Source organism: Cydia splendana, chromosome 22 (assembly GCF_910591565.1).
Source record: "Cydia splendana chromosome 22, ilCydSple1.2, whole genome shotgun sequence".
In the NCBI taxonomy this organism is placed as follows: Eukaryota; Metazoa; Arthropoda; class Insecta; order Lepidoptera; family Tortricidae; genus Cydia; species Cydia splendana.
Window position 1 is genome coordinate 1,758,951 of NC_085981.1, and position 19,676 is coordinate 1,778,626.

At 36.6% G+C, this 19,676-nt stretch overlaps 1 protein-coding gene and 1 long non-coding RNA gene across 2 annotated transcripts in view; both read right to left on the reverse strand.

Moving 5' to 3' along the window:
• Positions 1-8,610: 8,610 nt before the first annotated feature.
• On the reverse strand, positions 8,611-16,687 carry LOC134801578 (uncharacterized). The gene is made up of 3 exons (XR_010145698.1): positions 16,591-16,687; positions 11,904-12,006; positions 8,611-8,778 (listed from the first exon to the last, which is right to left on the reverse strand). It is a non-coding gene; the product is annotated as an uncharacterized LOC134801578 (long non-coding RNA).
• A 35-nt stretch (positions 16,688-16,722) lies between these two features.
• LOC134801652 (paired box protein Pax-5) overlaps positions 16,723-19,676 on the reverse strand; it is a 75,739-nt gene continuing 72,785 nt past the window's right edge. The window contains exon 9 of the mRNA XM_063774271.1: positions 16,723-16,865. Coding sequence (XP_063630341.1) covers positions 16,723-16,865 — 143 coding nt within the window. The remainder of the gene's footprint in view (positions 16,866-19,676) is intronic.

Genomic DNA, 19,676 nt, shown 5'->3' on the forward strand with positions numbered 1-19,676 from the left:
GTATAGACATTATTAATATTAATTAAAATAAACCCCTTATAAACAGCAAACAATTTGAATGAATGACATACATTGACAACTGACTTTTACCTTTTTTTTTTAAATCATAGACATTTGGTGATACAACAACGAAATATCTGTCAACAATTTTTGGCTAGCCAGACTCTAACACTCTACCTTCCATAGTTTGACTACTACAGTGACTACTACTCACAAAATAAAATGTCACATTTGACATCCAATAGACATCTACATTAAAAATATTAAAATGTATAACAAAATCTCCAATACTGGTAAAATCATCAAAAATTTGATAAAAGCCATGTTTTAAGAATCTTAAAGTAATATGCCAGCACCCAAAGCCCCAACTCAGCGCACAGGATTTATCAATTTCAGCAAGAATGTTCTTCGACTGCTTCGAAGTGCGAAACGAACCCTCACAATCCTTGCGATACCCATAAGGAGAAGCGTTCGAAGGACGAGTGATAGTCATTAATTCAGTCTTTATTCAATAAAAGATAAAGATAAGATAAAAGATAAAAAATTGTTTATTCAAGTAGGCACATTACAATGTGCTTATGAACGTCAAATAAAGCTACACCGGCTCCAACCCTACACCTCTGCCTCGAGAAGATTTAAACAGCTTGTGATAATCGTTAAAGTTCAAATTAGTTTTTTTTTGTAATAATGGCTTCTCTGCTACGAGGGGCCTTACCATGATGTCCCTATTACGATTCAGTTTAGGTCCTAAACAAAATCGCAATAAGGACATCATTGTAAGGCCCCAGGGCACTTTGCCAATGTCAAGAATATTAGATACCTATATATAACAATAAGTCGTCGATATTCAGTCATCCATCGAGGTCTTCACAATGTACTGGATGGCTTGGATTGCTGGAGCTGCAGTACAAAGCATAATGGCGGCCGAGACCACGAACCGCCGAATGATGACCAAAGAATTAGCAAATCACATTTCCAGAAGAATTCTTCACTAACAGCACCCATAATATTGCACTGCATAATATCCTATCGAAAAGTTGCGTTTAATTTATTTATAAATAAGTCCTTGGTTGAATATAGCAGTTTTCTGACATGGTATATATGTAGCCAGATCTTAAAATAACCATCGCACCATTCACGAACTTAAAATCTAAATGGTTGCATGCTGTACTTTAAATGAGTTTCCTTCCTCGAACGCTTCTTCGAGAACTAGGCTTTCAACTTTCAACTTGGAGAGCACTGCCGGGCTAGAACATGATTGGCCCGACAGTATCTCGCGGCGAAATAAACTATCCGTCCCTCTTTTGTTAACATAGTTAAAAAAATACGGGTAGTCTATCTCGCCGCGAGATACTGTCGCGCCAATCATGTGCTTGGCCTACTGGTGAATAAAACATCGACATCGATTTTGTATGTAAAATCACTTATTAGCTTGTATTTTATCGAACGAGCGCTGAAGCGCTGGTGGCCTAGCGGTAAGAGCGTGCGACTTTCAATCCGGAGGTCGCGGGTTCGAACCCCGGCTCATACCAATGAGTTTTTCGGAACTTATGTACGAAATGTCATTTGATATTTGCCAGTCGCTTTTCGGTGAAGGAAAACATCGTGAGGAAACCGGACTAATCCCAATAAGGCCTAGTTTCCCCTCTGGGTTGGAAGGTCAGATGGCAGTCGCTTTCGTAAAAACTAGTGCCTACGTCAAATCATGGGATTAGTTGTCAAGCGGACCCCAGGCTCCCATGAGCCGTGGCAAAATGCCGGGATAACGCGAGGAAAAAGGATTTTATCGAACGAGCGAGCGAAGCGAAGCGAAGTTGTTACATTCGACTTTGAACACGCGGCTGGCTAGCGGCACGTCCCGGCATTTCGATGTTTTTAAGCTGAACTGTCAGAAGATAGTTTGATACTCAATAACTTAAGTAAATTTGTTCTAATTTAAATGAAATTGGGTAAACGTGTAGTCGAGGGCATTATATTTTAGTCATTAAATTATGAGCAGGCCCGATCAAGGGGTTATTGAGCTAGAAGAGCTTAGAAGGCCAAAAAGCTGTTTGTGAGAGGTCTTGCTATTCTGGTCATTTTTTTGCAAGAAACATGGTCGAGGTTAGTATCAAATGAAAGTGCTCGACTTACACTTTTATAATATCGTTTTTAAATTTACCATTTTCAAATAATTAGCAAGATACAAATAAAATAGAATAAACATAATATTGACATTTGACAGGAAATATTCCGGCTTAGCACAGATACAGTTTATTTTAATCTCTATGGTGGTTGGTGTCTTAAATTAAATCCAGGGGAGGGACAGCCGTATACGAAGCCCTTTATTCGAAAAAATTTCGCCATCTATATTACTTAACGCTAAACTTGTAAATGGCGCTTCAAAATTGATGCAAAAAACCAAATCTTGTCAGTAGAAAAAGGCGCGAAACTCAAATTTTCTATGAGACCATATCCCTTCGCGCCTACATTTTTTCTACTGACAAGATCTGCTTGGCCAACTATATTATACATACTACTCTTTGCTTAAATCTATCAGTTAAGGGCTCCACAGACCTTGCAATAAATCCACGCGATCTTTGATCCATTGCCGCCTATAGAGCGACATAAAATAGTAGAAATTAAATAAAATGGAACTCAAAAATGTCCATACTAAATTGTTGCCATGTGTAAGCATTTTACGTCAAAAATGTGACAGTGACGTAGAAAGTGGCGCCCTCATTTATTTTCTATTATTTTATGTCGCACTATACGAGTACCTAAGTAGGTGCAACAAAGTCAATCGCTATATAATTTTTGGTTAACCGCGAGTTCTCAGTTCGGGGCGAACTACTAGTTATGCAATAGTCCCCTGATCAGCCAAAATGTGTGAAACAGAGTGCCCACAATCCGCACGTCCCTCAGCCATGAGGTTACGACAAGGAAGAGAGACGCTTCTGCTGTAAAATTAACTCCCAGCTAAGGTTTTCTCGAGAGAGTATGAGGCACTTTAAAAAGGCTTGTAAATGTCTTGGGTCGTCCCATTCGTTTTTCGTCAAGTTCTTAAATCAGTCCTATTCTGCTTTCGTCACTCATTCTACATTGAAAGCCACCGACGATTGTGATGAATGTAGAATGAGTGACGAAAGCAGAATAGGACTAATTTAAGAACTTGACGAAAAACGAATGGGACGACCCAAGACGATACCATGTAAAGATTTCTAAATGGTCAGCAACGTGCATGTCACATAAGGTTATAATAGGATAAGAGTAAACTCTGGGGCAAGTGAAACATTTGTATGGAATGCTCCTACTGTTTCCTTTGCCCCGAGAATAATAAACTATCTATTGTTTCTTTAACCCCACATTACCTTATCTGGACTTTACTTTTAGTTATCTTCTCCTTCGCGTTATCCCGGCATTTTGCCACGGCTCATGGGAGCCTGGGGTCCGCTTGACAACTAATCCCAAGAATTGACGTAGGTACTAGTTTTTACGACTTTACTTTTAGTTATATTTAAAATAAACTGTTAGCCCATTATTTTTCAAACCCCAAGGATTTTGGAGTTCAGGAAGAATATCGTTTATCTGTTATGTTGGGTGTTGTTACATGTTTTTTATGCTCTAACGACGGGATTCCACCAGTGTGCGGCACCAGCATTTTTGTACTGAATATGCTTGTGCCGCACAGTGCCGCACACTGGTGGAATACCGCCTTAAGACAGTTGGACGATTTTACGTTAAGAAAGCAAATAAAAAAATAAATGTATATAACCTCATATGCCTTTATTTCGTACTGGTGCGTTTGCCTTACATATATCTTAGGACAAATTAAACAATTCAGCTATCCTTACAATGACGTGAGAATTATCACTTAACTCGATATGCTTTTAGAAATAAAGCAATTCAAAATAATTATTAATAATTGTTTTAATAAATAAGGAATACACAAATTATTTATCCAAGTATGAGTAGGGAGATAGGCTGGTTCAAGTTGGTTGCTTTTTGGTTTTAAATATCACATATTTATTGACAAATTATACTATGATCGAAACTACAAAATATTCACATCCAACTTATTGTGGAAATTAATACAATGTACCTGAACATTTGTTTAATAAAATATCCTTTTCGAATTTTAATATTTTTCTATAGGTACTAGGTAACAGTACTAGTACAGTTTTTACTATTGCCTTCAGAAAGTAACAGAAATAAAAAAAAAAATTATTACGATACATTTTCAAAAGAAAGTAATATTTTTCATATGTTATATTTAACATCTTGTCTATGTAATTCGCCAGTAACTGGCCACCTGTTAGTAATTGGCCACCCTAAACTAAAAATGAATTATATTCACCTATAAACAAAATTCATTTTAGTATAAGGTGGCTACTTGGCTAGTTATTGAAGGCAGGTCAGTTATTGAAACCTTATACTAAAATGAATTCTGTTTATAGGTGAATAGAATTGATTTATAGTTCAGGGTGGCCAGTTATTGGCCGGTGGCCAGTTATTGGCGAATTACCCTATAAGGATCATAACCGAATTTTTAGTCATCTTTTTTCTGCTCTATATTGCACAACCTCAACCCTTTTCGACCAGCTTTTTTCGGGTGGCTAGAGGACAAATACTTTTATTTGTGTCACATAGAAAATTCCAAAAAGCAACCAATTTGTAATAATCTTTGGCGAGAACTTATTGCTTTGCTACATAATACTTCACCGGGCAAGACGTAAATTATCGAGTCTTTGGCGTTTCTCTACACTGTATGTTCTGTCTTTATAATGATGCTATGGGACTAAGAACACAGATCATTGCAACAGTAGCTTGACTTCGTAGTTTTCAATGCTAGTGGTATACATTTACTCAGCATATTTAGTAAAGTATAACTACTGAAACGGATTATATCGCATATATTGAATTCATACTACATCCCGACGTTTCGAACCCTTCACAGCGTTCGTGGTCAATGGGTGACTGGGGAAAAACTACACTGTGCAAAAACTACCCACTTACAAAATAATGAACCATCATAAACTATAAATTTTAGGGCCAGAATATTTAGTGTTCTACCGAAGTTTCTTTTTCGGTTTCGGCTAAAGGTTCGGTTTTGGCCTAAATAGGTACTGCTGAAACTTTCAGCCGCGCCGAAACTTATAAAATTGTATTTTCGGTAGTGTTCGACCGAAGTTTCGGTAGGTTGCAGTATAGAAATCATGGCCGATACTAGAGCTAAATTCTGATTCAGTTTTGGCAAATAATAAGGTTTTGGACAGACACTAAGTGATATTATAATTTGTTTAATACTGTTAAGCCTAAGATTGCACTTTTTTAAATGTCTACGTGACAATTTTTTAAGATACGCTACATGAGTGTAATAGAGGATTTTTATACCAATCATAAGACTCAAGTTACATTTTTAAAACAAAGCTACTTCGAAAAACATGAAACTCGTCAGAGAAAATCCGATTTGTGTTAGATTTTAAGTGAGATAACAGAAATAACAGTAGCAACTAAATGTGGCTTTATATCAAACGATATAATTCATATCAAAACATTAAAAAAAAAACCTGTGTAGACTGAAGTTTTAGACAGTATTTACGTACCTTTATATGTCTACATTTTGAACACAAACGAAGTCAAGGTACTGATTGTTATCATCTCTGTGCCGAGAACGTAAGAAGCTTATTCTATACATTATTTACAAAAATAACATGGACGGAAACGATAAGAAACTAATGATAGATATATAAAAAGAATAATCACTAAATAATTTTGAACATGATAGTGATTATTTAATAAAATATACCCCATGAACAAATATAAACAGCTAAATTCAAATTACGTTTTCTTTTATGAGCGTTTCTTTTATTTTTGCCATTTTTATATACATATTGTGACCTTTTTTGTCACTTTTGTGTTATTTCTACTCAGAATCACGAGCTCTTTCGATCCTAATGGGATAAAAAATGTCCCAGAGTTTTTTCTTATTGTGTTACCATTTCCCCATAATATTTTCTATGGCGGTAACAAAAAGGAAAGTTTGAAGAATGTATGGAAATTTCAGGACCCTTTTTTTCTCCTATAAGGATGAAAAGGGCTCGCGATCCTGAAAAGGTCACAATATCTATATAAAAATTGCAAAAAATAAAAGAAACGCTCTTATCATACATTTGTTTTAATTGAAGGCTACTATGTAACAAATATACATAGTTAGTAGTTACAGTTTGTCTGTCTATACAATTGTGTATCTAAAATAAAAATGATAAAAAAATACATCAGAGAAGGAGAATAGATAACATAGACCGAATCCTGGCGAAAGTAAACATTTTTAAATGAATATCATTGAGGTATATTTTTATACATAACCACAATTAATTTATAATTATTTTACGTAAGCGTTGATGTTTGAAACACGCCACAACTAGAAACTAGTTATAAAAATATGAAGTAAAAAAATATAAATAATCTCAAAGTAATTTCGAAATAACCTAAATAACATTAAATATTTGACTTTCACTTTTGTAGCTTGTCGATACATAATTTGTTATAAAAATAATTTAAAATTAAGGAAGCTAATAACAACTTTATGTACGAAGGAATAGGGTATAACTCAGGTTGTGCTAGAGACAGCAGGCTTTATATCACACCGGAGTGTTATATAAAATGGCGTACTAATATTGTGACCTAATTCAAAATAAGTAAAGTCAATGAATTTAATTTCAGTACCATTCGTACCTTCATAGTGACAAATAGTATGAGGTCTGTAGCGACTCTCATGTTGATTGTCACTGTGACAAGGTAGGAATGGTATGGTATTCTGTTGTAATAATTATTTTTTTACATTATAAACATAACTATCAAATTTTTAGAGTAAACTATCTACAACACTGCTTTAAAAACACAAATAACATCGAATATTACGTTTTTATCAAATTAAAATATAATGTACACACATAATATAATAATTATAATGTACACCGTACGTACACCTAAGGGTCTCCCCAGATATATCGACGCGCATTCGGCAAAATCCGATAGGAAACAGCTTTATGTCCGCGCAATAAGCGCGAAAAAGCCGTCGACACGTCGGCAGGTGCCGGCCGATGCGAGCCGAGCCGAACAACGACTTTTTCGCTCTTATTGCGTAGACATAAAGCTTTTTCCTATCGGGTTTTGCCGATTCCGCGTCGACATATTTGGGGAACCCTAACTTGTCTTCAATTCAATGTATTATTAAATTAAGTAGTATTATTTGAACTTGTATGTGTCTTACAGGCCTATTCGGATTTCGAGATAATCACAAGATCTTGAGACGATTTAGAGATCAACTAGATCTACATTAGATATCGACTAGATGTGACTTGGATATCTAAGTCATAACTTGTCGAAATCGTTCAAGAGGACCCCCAGAATCGCGGAAACGTCAAATTTGACATATCTATCTTACAAATATCTTTAAATGATCCGTATCGTAACTTGTTGAAGTCTAGTAGAAATCGAATTCATTTTCCGAATCGAGCCGATATACCACATCGGTGGCAAACAAGCATACACCCGGTCTCTCGCTCCTTCCACAGTCGGAGAGCCCGCGGGAGTAATGTAGGTATGTATCGCCTTTTAAGAAAATTATTTTTAATCCCACGAACGCTTTTGTCAAAAATTTGCTACTGAATTAAATAACCTTGAAATCGCAAATTCCAATTCAAATTGTCTGTGACGTATGCGGGACAAGGCGTTCGACTGGTTAATTATTTCGAATTAGGTCACTATAAGATTACGGAAAATATGATAAAATAACTAATAGTTTTTCTTTTTTAATTGTACAATTACAGTCCAGTGCAATAAGCAGCTTTTAAAAATGTCAATGAATTTCAAAAGAGTACACTTTTTAATAGAAATTCAATATTTTTTGTCACCTTTCGACTTTCATTGACACGTCGACTAAAAAAATGTGACAAATTACATTCTATTTGTAACTATTTTGAGGTAAAACAAATGAGAGAATCTTAAATCTAAGAACGACATAACTATAATTAATTAATTAAGTAGAATACATTATTTACAAAGTCTTAAAAATTTATCAACACTTTGGCTCTCTCGTCCATTTTTTACATTGTAATGAGTAAAGGGCCTTACACACTGACGGGATTTTCGACATGAGAAATGGGATAAAATCGCGATAGTCTGCAGCTGGGTTTAATGAAGTATACACAATTGATTTGTGATGTTGATTAAATTATTACATTCTTTTGGTAACATGACAATTTTGTTGAGTATTTATTTACATTTTGAATATCTTCTGTTATTGAAAAATGTCAATAAATTTACATATTGGCAAGAAATTGTTAAAAATAACTACGGTTATAAATTTTTAACATTTAAAAACATGCGCCAAAACTTTTTTGAAATTTCAAGCATTGATTAATATTTATTTCCTCGTATATTTCTACCTTATTTCGTATAGGTCAACGAGCTCATTAATGGTATGTATTTGCTTAAATAAAATTCCTAAAATGATGCAATTAGCGTTTTATGCTGTCACATTGATAACTATGCAACAAAAACATTTGAAATTTAATTATAACACCATTGCGACAGTGAAATATAACTTTCCACATACGACGCAGTAAAAGACGAAGTTATAAATCTCTTAGAGACCATGTTACCAGAAAAACGTTAACACTGCTACACATGACAGATTGACAGATATGGACATGTTGACAATTGTTTTATACACGTTATCAGTGTCTGTTATCACTTGCCCACCGCTATTGCTCGCACGGCGTACGTTGATATCTGAAAAAAAAACATTTTTTGTAAAAAAAAAAATAATCAACAAAATTATCTTAATAAAAAAACTAACTATTTAGGTCCTGATAAGTTGTTTAAATGCTTATTCATTAATGTTTTGCTTTTGTTTACTACATTTGATATTTTATATTAGTACCTACTCGTACTTATAAATATATTCTTGGTTATTACATATGCATAAAAAAAATTGAGGTATTTATTACATATAATTATGACAAAACGGTTGAATTAGGAATTATAAATGACAATCATAAATTTAAATGTTAACATGTTACCAGTAAAAAATACACATAAATTGAATACTAACATTTCAACATAAACATAAAATTAGGGTCATACCAATCAAATCCATCATTTCAATACAAATAATTATAGATTAAATCCAAACAGAAAGAGCAATAATGTAATAACGTTCGCACATTTGTCCCTCGTCTCTGGGGAGACTGACAAAGGCCAGCGTCGTCCCAGGGGACAAGTTCCATTTAAGTGATTCCTCTGTTTTTAAAGCAAGGAAAGTGTGCATTTTGAAATGTGTTTCGTGTGTGTGTGCTATATTTCTAATACCTAAGAAACCTGCATGTTTCTTAGGTATTATAATTATGTAGTTACTACAGGAAACGTACAAGTTTTACCCAATTATTATTTTATTGCCGATTTTTACGTTAAATTTGGTTAGAATTGGGCTTGTTTGAAGAGCATTCTGGATGGAATAAATACGTACCTAGGTAATCCCACTAATTCCAAATTGGGACCAACAAATGTAATTTTCCGTTGAGTTGCCAAAATACGATACGTTTTCGTAACCCAGAGGAAGATTTTATAGGACATAAGGTAAAATTACGCTTAATTTATACAGAATAGGGAACTATATCTATCTACCAATTTTTTTCGAAAACTGGCGCTGAATGTATGATATCTAACAATGTCATAATAGTTGTACAGATGTATTGCATAATTGTTTTCCATCGTATTTCGTATTTTCTCGGAAACGTTCGTATTTGTCATGCTACCTCAGTCAACCTCAGTACTTTTTGTACCGAGACTGACTGAAATAGCAAGACATGTTCGTACGTTTCCGTGAAAATACGATGGAAAATAAGCACTACATCTGTTAGCTCTACTGGTTTCAAGGCACTTGGTGACTTCCAAGGCACGCTTATAATGCAGGTTTAGGATTTTCCGAAAAAGTATTTATGAAAAGAAGTAGAAATAAATGAACTTAACTTAACACTTAAACAGTAGAAAAGGAATAACACGAAGTATAACTTAATGTTTCTTATAGTTAATTTCAATATTAGTCTTTGATATCATGAAAATAGAATTGATATTTGTTTAATAGACGTTTTTTCCTCTTCCTGACATTGATGTATCACCAAGGGAGTGGGATAAAATAATCAAGTAGGTACTCAATAATTTGCTGCTAAATAAAATAGCTTTTGATAATTTAAGTGACGAGTTTTTTATTTAATACAACTCCTATATTTTTCGTGTGGTCACGGAAAGTGGTTGACTTTTTAAGGGAGTGAAGGAAACTGACCATTCTTACTTTGCACAGATTTGGCTGTAAGAATGGATACATATATACCTAACTATAAGCTCTATACTTGCCGTAGCAATTATAAACGTCATTTATTTTCATAGAAATTTTACATAGATGATGACATCACCACACTTTGTCATTGCAAAAGCCACGCAGCGTAACCTTGGTCCGATTCTCCAGTCTTTTATAAAACTGACTAATGAAAAGATATATGCTTTTCAGTAGTTCCGCGTGGATTCATCCGCACATGTATATACAGGTTGTGTAGAATCCGCTGACTACTGAAAAGATCTATGGTTTTCAGCAGTTCCGCGTGGATTCATCCGTATATCTATATATACAGGGTGTGTGGAATCCTCAACAAATTATCCGCGTTTAAAACCGGCCATTAAGCAGTTAACACGTGACGGATGGCGGGATTCGAACCCGCGGTCAATCGCTCGGGGATTCACGTTCACACCTCACGCGGAACTTGAAAACGTGGGTTTTTGGAGAAAAATTAAGGTGGTTATGTCTTTTTTATGGTGGGAAATATATTTATGTTTGGAATACATTTTTGAGAAAAGAAGAGCGGCCGGAGATTTTCAATAAAACCTCATAACTCGTAAGGTGCATTGGGGTAATTACGATAGCGGAATTATTTTGAAAATGGCAAGTATATACTAAACTAGAAGCGCTTATTACTGTAGCAACAGTAAATTAAATGCTTTGGTTAGCGTTACAGTAGAGTAAGTGTTGCTAAAGTATGAAGTGCTTCTGGTTTTATAGATATTTGCCATTTTCAAAATTACCCCACCAACGAAATTATCCCATAAAAAAACCCGCCAGTTTTTCTTCTTTCGGCATCAAAACTACAGGTCTTGATCATAAAATGAATAAAATAAATAAAAATAAGTTTATTACCAGAACACAAAAACAGTACAGTAGTGGAAGGAACAGATACAATATGGTAACTAAGGTATGGTACATTTTTAGTGCTTGGTAAAAGGATACCAGTCTCAATATATGCTAGGTCAGCTGGTGATGCCCAGCGTTGATTTTCAGACTGATCCTTTTGCCAGACTATACAGTCTGTGTCCTACCATCGGGCTTTAAATCCAGGGCTTGATTTTACTCGCTAAACTGAGCTACTTTTACTATGGGACCAACCCTAAAATCGGGGAAAATTTTTTGGCTTTTCCATAGAAAACGTCGACATCTGATCAGCCAAAATGTATGAAACGGTGAAAAATTTTTTCGGGATTTCGGGGTTGGTGCCATAATAAAAGTAGCTCAGTTTAGCGAGTAGAATCGAGCCCTGGATTTAAAGCCCCATGGTCAGATACACCCTGTATATCTAAATACTACGAAATTATGTTGGAAAACTACGATGCCATTTATTTTGTGTGTGAGGTGTGCGTGTACATATAAATGTGATGTTATAGGATATTATTTACTCTTCAGGCCAATTTCCACATTTTTATTGGTGTAAATAGACTAAATAGTGTGGTTATCTAATAAACGCTATATGGCAAGTGCCAAGAAGTATTTTATAAAGTAGGTATTCGAGTATCGGATACAATATACCTACCACTTGGTGAGCAGGCCGGTGGTGTGCGAGTACGGGGCGGGGTACGGCGAGTATTGCGAGTACGGCGCCGCGTACGCGTACTCGCTCGCCAGTGTCGTTGCGCCTGGAACAGGGAAAAATTATTATTTATTATTATGAACCCATATTGTCCCACTGTTGGTCAAAGGCCTCCCTCTTATTCTTCCACGTATCCCTATCCTCAGAAGTCTCCCACCAGTCTCTGTCAAAAGCGTCAAGCTCGTCCCGCCATCTCCGACGAGGTCTACCGTGACGCCTTACAATTTGTGGGACCCAACGGGTGGCTGTTTTGGCCCACAGGTCTTCTGGCATACGGCTGACATGACCGGCCCAATCTCATTTGAGCTTGGCGAAATGGGAAAAATACTTTTGTGAATAAGAGGACGAAATATTGTGAAATTATATTTTAAAAAGTCTACTTAAATAATATAGAATATTTTACGGTTTATCGACGTACCAACTAACAAAAACAAACGTCTTTTATTTATTTTATTTTATTTATTTATTTGGAAAGCAAACAGAAATAAGTGAGCAGGAGATAAGTTTACAGAGACACACTAAGGACATTCACTTATTTCCTTAACAGCTCTCACTAAAACATATATAACAGAAATATACTACACTTAACTACTCTTAAGGTACTAAATACAATTGTTAATTTACTAACACTACATAGACGCTAAGCTTATCAAACAGAATGATGGTTACTAAGAGAGGAAGAGACACAGTAAAAAAAAAAAAAACAGTAACGACTAACACGACTATTGTACAATAACTAGGTACTATAAGTATGTAGTATGCGTATGTTCACTCATGCATTAAAGTAAGAAGGTAGATCTCTTATTAACTATCCATTGCCAATTTCAGTATTTTTTTTTTAAATTGCAGTTTACTATTATTAAAGATGTCGACTGAAACCCACAATTTATTGTACTCATCACAAATACGGTGCAAAGGTGCGCGAGCGCCAGCGTGGCTCGAGGACAGCGGGACGGCAAAAGAGGCGAGGGATCGCAATGAGCGCGCGCTACGTGTAGGGACTCTAAAGTGAAGTTCCTCAAGAAGTTCAGAACTTTTATAACAGCCCGAACAAATATTAAATAGCGTTGTCGCGTCAGCCATTTTACGCCGAGCTTCAAGAGTTGGAAGGTTATATTTTTTAAGAAGAGCAATGTAGGACATTTTTTTACCTGTTAGTCTACGGTGCATTGACCTCAGGAACCGCTTTTGCACCATTTCAATAGCATTGGAATATTTGTTATATTTGGGGTTCCATATTACGGACGCGTACTCGAGATATGGCCTTACAAGTGCCTTATAGAGCTTTAGGTAGGACGAGGCAGTCTTAAAAGGTTTTGTTGAACGTAATACAAATCCTAACATACGCATAGCTTTGGAGACAATATTATCAACATGAACATTAAAATGCAGTTTATCGTCATATAATACGCCCAGGTCACGACATTGATTTACCTTCTTTATTTTGGTATTTCCAATACTATACTCGGACTTGACAATGTTTTTGTGGTTCTTAGTAAAGGTTATTTGCATACATTTGTCTACAGCAAGTTGCAGTTTGTTACGCTGACAATAGTTGAGAAATGAGTTTAAATCACTTTGGAGCATGGTGGAATCATTTTCATTTTTGATGGCTTTGTAAATTTTGAGGTCATCAGCAAACAAAACAAAGCTACTATTCTGAAAGCAATGCAAGATGTCATTAATAAAAATAAGATACAACAGTGGTCCTAATATTGATCCCTGTATTACACCGGATGTGACGTCAGTTTCCTTCGACTTAAAGCCATTAACAACAATGATTTGAGTTCTGTTGGATAGGTAGGATATAAACCAACGAAGGAGGTTACCACGAATACCATTGAAGGCTAGCTTTTTCAGTAAGAGCAGATGGTCAACTTTGTCAAAAGCTTTGCGAAAATCGGTATATATGACATCCACTTGCTGCCTCGCATCCATAGACTTGAACAAGTAATTACTGTAAAGCAGCAAGTTTGTGACAGTGGACTTATTTTTCATGAATCCATGTTGCTCAGGTAGAAGAGTACTTTCAACGGAAGGGTAGACAATGTCATGTACGAGACCCTCGAAGAGTTTAGGGATACAAGATTGAACCGAGATGGGTCTGTAATTTGAAACCTGTGTTTTAGAGCCGATTTATGTATGGGAGTTACATAAGAAACTTTCCAACGCTGTGGAAACGTGCCCGCCAACCGTCCGTCTTTCAACCGTTTGGATTGCAGGGCGTTCTAAAGAAATAAATAAACAACCAGCATATATTAATTCGGCAAATATTACCCTCTCAAAAGCGAAAAATAAAAAAAGCCTGACAAGTGCAAGTCGGACTCGCCCGCCGACTCCGTACTCCGTACTTTTTAGTATTATTTGTTATAGCGTCAACAGAAATACATTATCTGTGAAAATTAATAGGGTCCCGTTTTTACCCTTTGCGTACGGAACCCTATAAATGAGCGGTTGTATAGTTTATATAGGTACAAATATATTTAATTAAGTAAAAACTCAAAGTTACTTATGTTTTTATTTTTTAACAAGATTTCGAATTAGGTATAGCGTTTCTTATAAAAAACCCAAACAATTACAATAGGTAAGTGCATAAATGAGAACTATGACAGAACAATGAGCATATGAAGTACTGCATTGTCTACAGCCAAATTTGCCTTTTAATAGTACCTAAGAGATTAAAAAACCATATTTACGCAAAAACTAGCAAGTTGGCGGTCAGCTTTAAATATACCGATACATTTTTGTTTTCTTCTAGCAGATACAAACAAAAGTTCAAAAACCCCATTGGCACGGTTTCAAGAAAAAATACACCCCCTTTTCTGTAGATAAAATGTGAGTTCTGTGACCTTTACCAGTATTTCCTTTCCCCTAAGGTGTTGAGCGAAAAAAGCTTAAATATCAGGCATTTTATGCCTGAAATGTATCTAATAAGTCATTTCGAAAATTGGGTAATCCTATTGGGTAAATCATCCGTTGTAATAAGAGTCCCGTTTTGAAAATATCCGCCACTTTTTTAGTATTGTTTTTCTTTCGGAATTACCCTATTACACCTTATCTTAGATTATTTTGAGGTTTTGTGCTATTTATAAATCGTATGCAAAATAGGAAGTTTCAAACAAGATCGTTTTGTTTTACGACCAGAATCACCAGAAATATATTTTTCTCGTCATATCTTTTTAGCGAATAAAAATATAATTAATTGCCATATAAATAAAAAAAAACTAAAATGTTGATGCAAATATACTCATATTTAAACCGGAATAAAGACCGGTCGTTATATTTTTCTATTTCCTTTATGACTCGTGTTTTTACTGAAAAATCACAGCCTGCTTCAAGACTCCGCATATCACGGCATTACATAGCGTTATTTAAATAGACACGCCTCGGCTCCACGCCCTCGTATATAACGACCTTTATACGCGGAACCACATTCAAAATATGTCCCCGCCACCCTGACGTTAATATTTATAACCAAAATAAGCCACCGAAGTACTCAGAAGCACTTCTGTCGCATCACAGACTCGTGTTACGCTTCGTTACCCCCTCCAGACAAAGCCTGTATGGCCACCCCCCTCTAAAATTATTTGCATACCCCCGAATGAGCTATTAAAGATGTCTGCTCCCGAGTAAGCAGATTGCGGTGGATTAAAGACCAAAAGGGAAAGCGGCCCCAGAATATTCCCTGCGGCACTCCGAATTATTCTCTACCTTTATATGCATAAGTGCGAATTTGGAGCGGTTTGATATAAATTTTATGACGTTACGGCCGCTACAGAGCGGGGTCCAGAGGAGAAAATTAGATTTCGTGGAGAGTGCTCTGCAGGAGTGGCGCTCGACTTTGTCGAAAGCTTTCGTAAAGTCATTGTCGTTTTTTCAGTGATTCCTCAACTGTTTTTCTGTCCGGCCACTTTTTGCTTTATCCCCTTTTCATTGTTTTATTCGTGTTTCATTGTTTTATCTGTGCGTGGCTGCGACTCGTTATTGCGTTTGTTTATTGGCAGTGATGCTCCGAGTTGATGTCCGCAATTCGGGGGACTTTTTTTAGGTGGCCATTTGCGCAGTTTTACTTTGTTTTAATGTAATGGATTTATTTTTGCTTTCAAATGATTTACTTTTGACATGGAAAGTGGCTGTTTTATTAAACAAATATAGGTAGGTTTTGTGACATGCAGTACACAATATAAATAGTCATTATGGTCGCTTAAAATAATGTCCGTAATAAAACATTTATTTTGATTAATATTTAATAATGTAGGTATGATGTAAGGTTTAATTTAGTAAATGTACACAGCAAGCTGATATATAGCATGGATATATTGGATAGGATGCATTATGAATGAATTATTTCTACACGTGAAAACGCTTTGTAGTCGTTCGCTACTAGCAGATCGCCGCCGAAGAGACTCGCCAACGGCGCTCTTCGAAACTATCGCATCTTGTACACACCGCTGCAAAAGTGCATAGGTACCCACTTTTGAATGAAATAGAGCAGTCACTCAACGTCATAGTGTGCGTACGGAGGATAAGACGGTGCCGGCGGTTGAAGATTAACGCCGCCGCCGATGGGGGCTCGCCGTCGGCGCCGCCGTTCAAACATGTTGAGACTTGTCGCAGAACTGTCACTCACCGTCATAGTGTGCGTACGGTGGATAAGGCGGTGCCGGTGGTTGTAAAACTACTAGCGCCGCCGCGTCGGGGCTCGCCGCCGCCGCCGATGGGGGTTCGCACTACACATTCAAGTCTTGTACCTGTATAGCTGTCACTTACCGTCATAGTGTGCGTACGGTGGATAAGGCGGTGCCGGTGGTTGTAAAACTACTAGCGCCGCCGCGTCGGGGCTCGCCGCCGCCGATGGGGGTTCGCCGCCGGCGCCGCCGTTCGAACCCGTTGAGTCGTTTGTAGCTGTGGAAAAATCACAAGTTAGAGCATTGTTATTGGTCATTTATTTATTACTTTATTGCACAATAAAATTGTACGAACGGCGGATATAATGCCATAAGTCCATTCTTTGGGCAACCATTGTTACCGATAATTAACTGTCGTTTAGTATTATTATTGCTAATACGGTTTTTGCATGCGTGTAGAGCATTAAAAGGAATACCTAAGAAAGATTCAAAAGGGTCGAAAGAAAGTTTGGTAGGTCAGTGTACTTTTTGACTTTAGACAGGCATGGATCACTCCGCGATTTCGTCGCGTCGCTACAAGTACATGCGGCGCACACCAATTTTGATGTCTAGCCATGGTAGTTGCTTCGCACCGCTACGGAACGGACGCCTGCTCGCGCTTGCTCCACCTAGCGGTCATATTTGTCGTAATAGACGCGTTTTGTTAGAGAGTGAACCTTCTGTACTTAGTACTATTATTTATTCTGTACTTTAGACTCGATTTTTAAGTAATGTTTGCCAAAAAGTTACAAATATCACACAACCACATTTTATATTTTATAACTTTGGAATACAACGTTAAACTTTGAATAGCTTTTATTTAATTACTAGCCTCATAGATAGAAGCACAATGTTTTCCAATAAAAGTTAAAATGTTTTGGAAAAAACATTTTCAACAGCACCATTTGAATTAGTTTCACGAAGCTGCGATAGTTTTCGCATCACGCCCGTTTTTCCGAATTAATCGTCGGTTGGACTCAAATAAAATAAAATCCGGATGGAAAAATGGCCGCTTTGCCGCGGATGAAATGGAAAAATATAGCTGGGCTTTTAGGATTTTGGTATAAAAGTTGAGTGACAGCTGGTATCTAGTGGATTTGGTAATGCTTTAGAAAAAGCTATAGTATAAGAGTCTATATAAAGAAGCATATCTAGTGAATAAAGGAGCATTTAAGGGGCATTTTAAATTCATAAGTTCGCCTTTGAACACATTTATTGTTATTCTCTCTGTGTTATGTACTTGTTTTGTGTAATAAAGTGTTAACTACTACTACTACTCACCAGTAAAGTTTTACGAATGTCAACTATTGCCTGTCGTTCTCATAAAACGATTAAAAAACACACAACAAAAAAAAGGAGATGTCACAGATCCCATTCACAAGTTCAATATCACTTCCCACGTGCTGAATGGATCCGATCTGACCACAAGACTGCGGTCGCGCGGTTCCATGGGAATATCATTCATTCGTTCAATTTCATTCACCGGCCTTGGCATTTGATATTACGTGTTAGGTGACTTGCAACTGTTCGTGGAAGAAAGTTTTTTGTTTTGAATTTTGTTGGTACCTATTATCAGCGAAAAACCTTTTTTTATTAATATTGCGAAACATGTCGTCATAATCTTCTTAGCTTTGTCTTTCCTGGGACCCTATTACTAATACTCCACTGTCCGTCTGTCTGCTTGTCTGTCACCAGGCTGTATCTCATGAACCGTGAACTGTTGCCGTTATAACAACAAATACTAAAAAGTACGGAACACTCGGTGGGCGAGTCCGACTCACACTTGTCCAGTTTTTATACGTTCCAAGGTACTCATTGGTACGAGACGGGATTAAAATCCACAATCTATGGTTGGGAAATTGGTAAGTTCCTTATCAGGTTTTAACAGAAATCTTACATTATTATATGTTTAAGTCAAGTAAAATGCCCTACAAAAACACACTTTCCATCTAGACACGAAAGTTTTAATCCTGTTCTCATGTCAAAAATATTCCGAGGTTCTTCAATGTTTTTTACATGAGCTATAAGAAGAGGAGAAATTCAGCAAGTGTATTTACGGAAATAATTTAGTTACAGGGATAACAGTTATGATTGTTCTATAAACATAAAAAATAACGTTTATAAAACATGGCGGCGTGGCTTGGCGGTCTTTGGTGTCGGAGGCCAAGATCCACTTCGGGTCATTGCGCCACAGCAGTAAGTAAGTATGTAAGTATACAAACCCTTCCACACTTTGGTCTAGACCGACTCTATCACTACGAGTACACCTTATAAAACAAAGTCCCCCACCGCGTCTGTCTGTTTGTGTGTGTCTGTTCGCGATAAACTCGAAAACTACTGAACGGAATACGGAACGATCACGCGGTTTTCACCTATCAATAGAGATTCTTGAGGAAGGTTTTTAAGTGTTTAAGTTTAGTTTAAGTTTAAGTTTAATAATTTGTTAAGGTTTTGTGTAACCCACGTGTAACCCGTGCAAAGTCCGGGTGGGTCGCTAGTTTATCATATGTACGCATTATGCAGGCATAGGGGTCATTGGCCGTTTGACAATAGCCCTAGATCAGGTGCGCTGGCGGCTTGCGTTACAGATTAAAAAGGATGTGGTCAGGATGAGATTACGGGATACTGTGATACTGCCAGTTTTAAAAAAGAGTATCTAACATGCATATCTTTGGCGGTTGCGCCTTTTTTAGTCTGTGGCATTTGTTTTAGTTACCAGATGAAAAGAGAGTATTGGTACGTGTATCTCTAAGGTGGTTAGGCTTTTTTTAGTCTGTGGCTATTGTGTCTAGTTGCCATTGATGAGAGAGTATCGAGAAATGGTAGTAACTTGTGAGTTTGTTTATTCATTGTTTCGGGATGTGGTTTTACTGAATAGGGAGTAGTGTCATTATCTAAATCTTAAAATACGTATTTACGTATATTCTGATTGGCACTTATAGTCCGACAAGAAATTGTACAAAATTATTGATGGCGCCACTTCCTACGTAACTGTCACAATTTTGACGTAAAATGCTTAAACATGCCAACAAATTAAATTAGTAGGTAT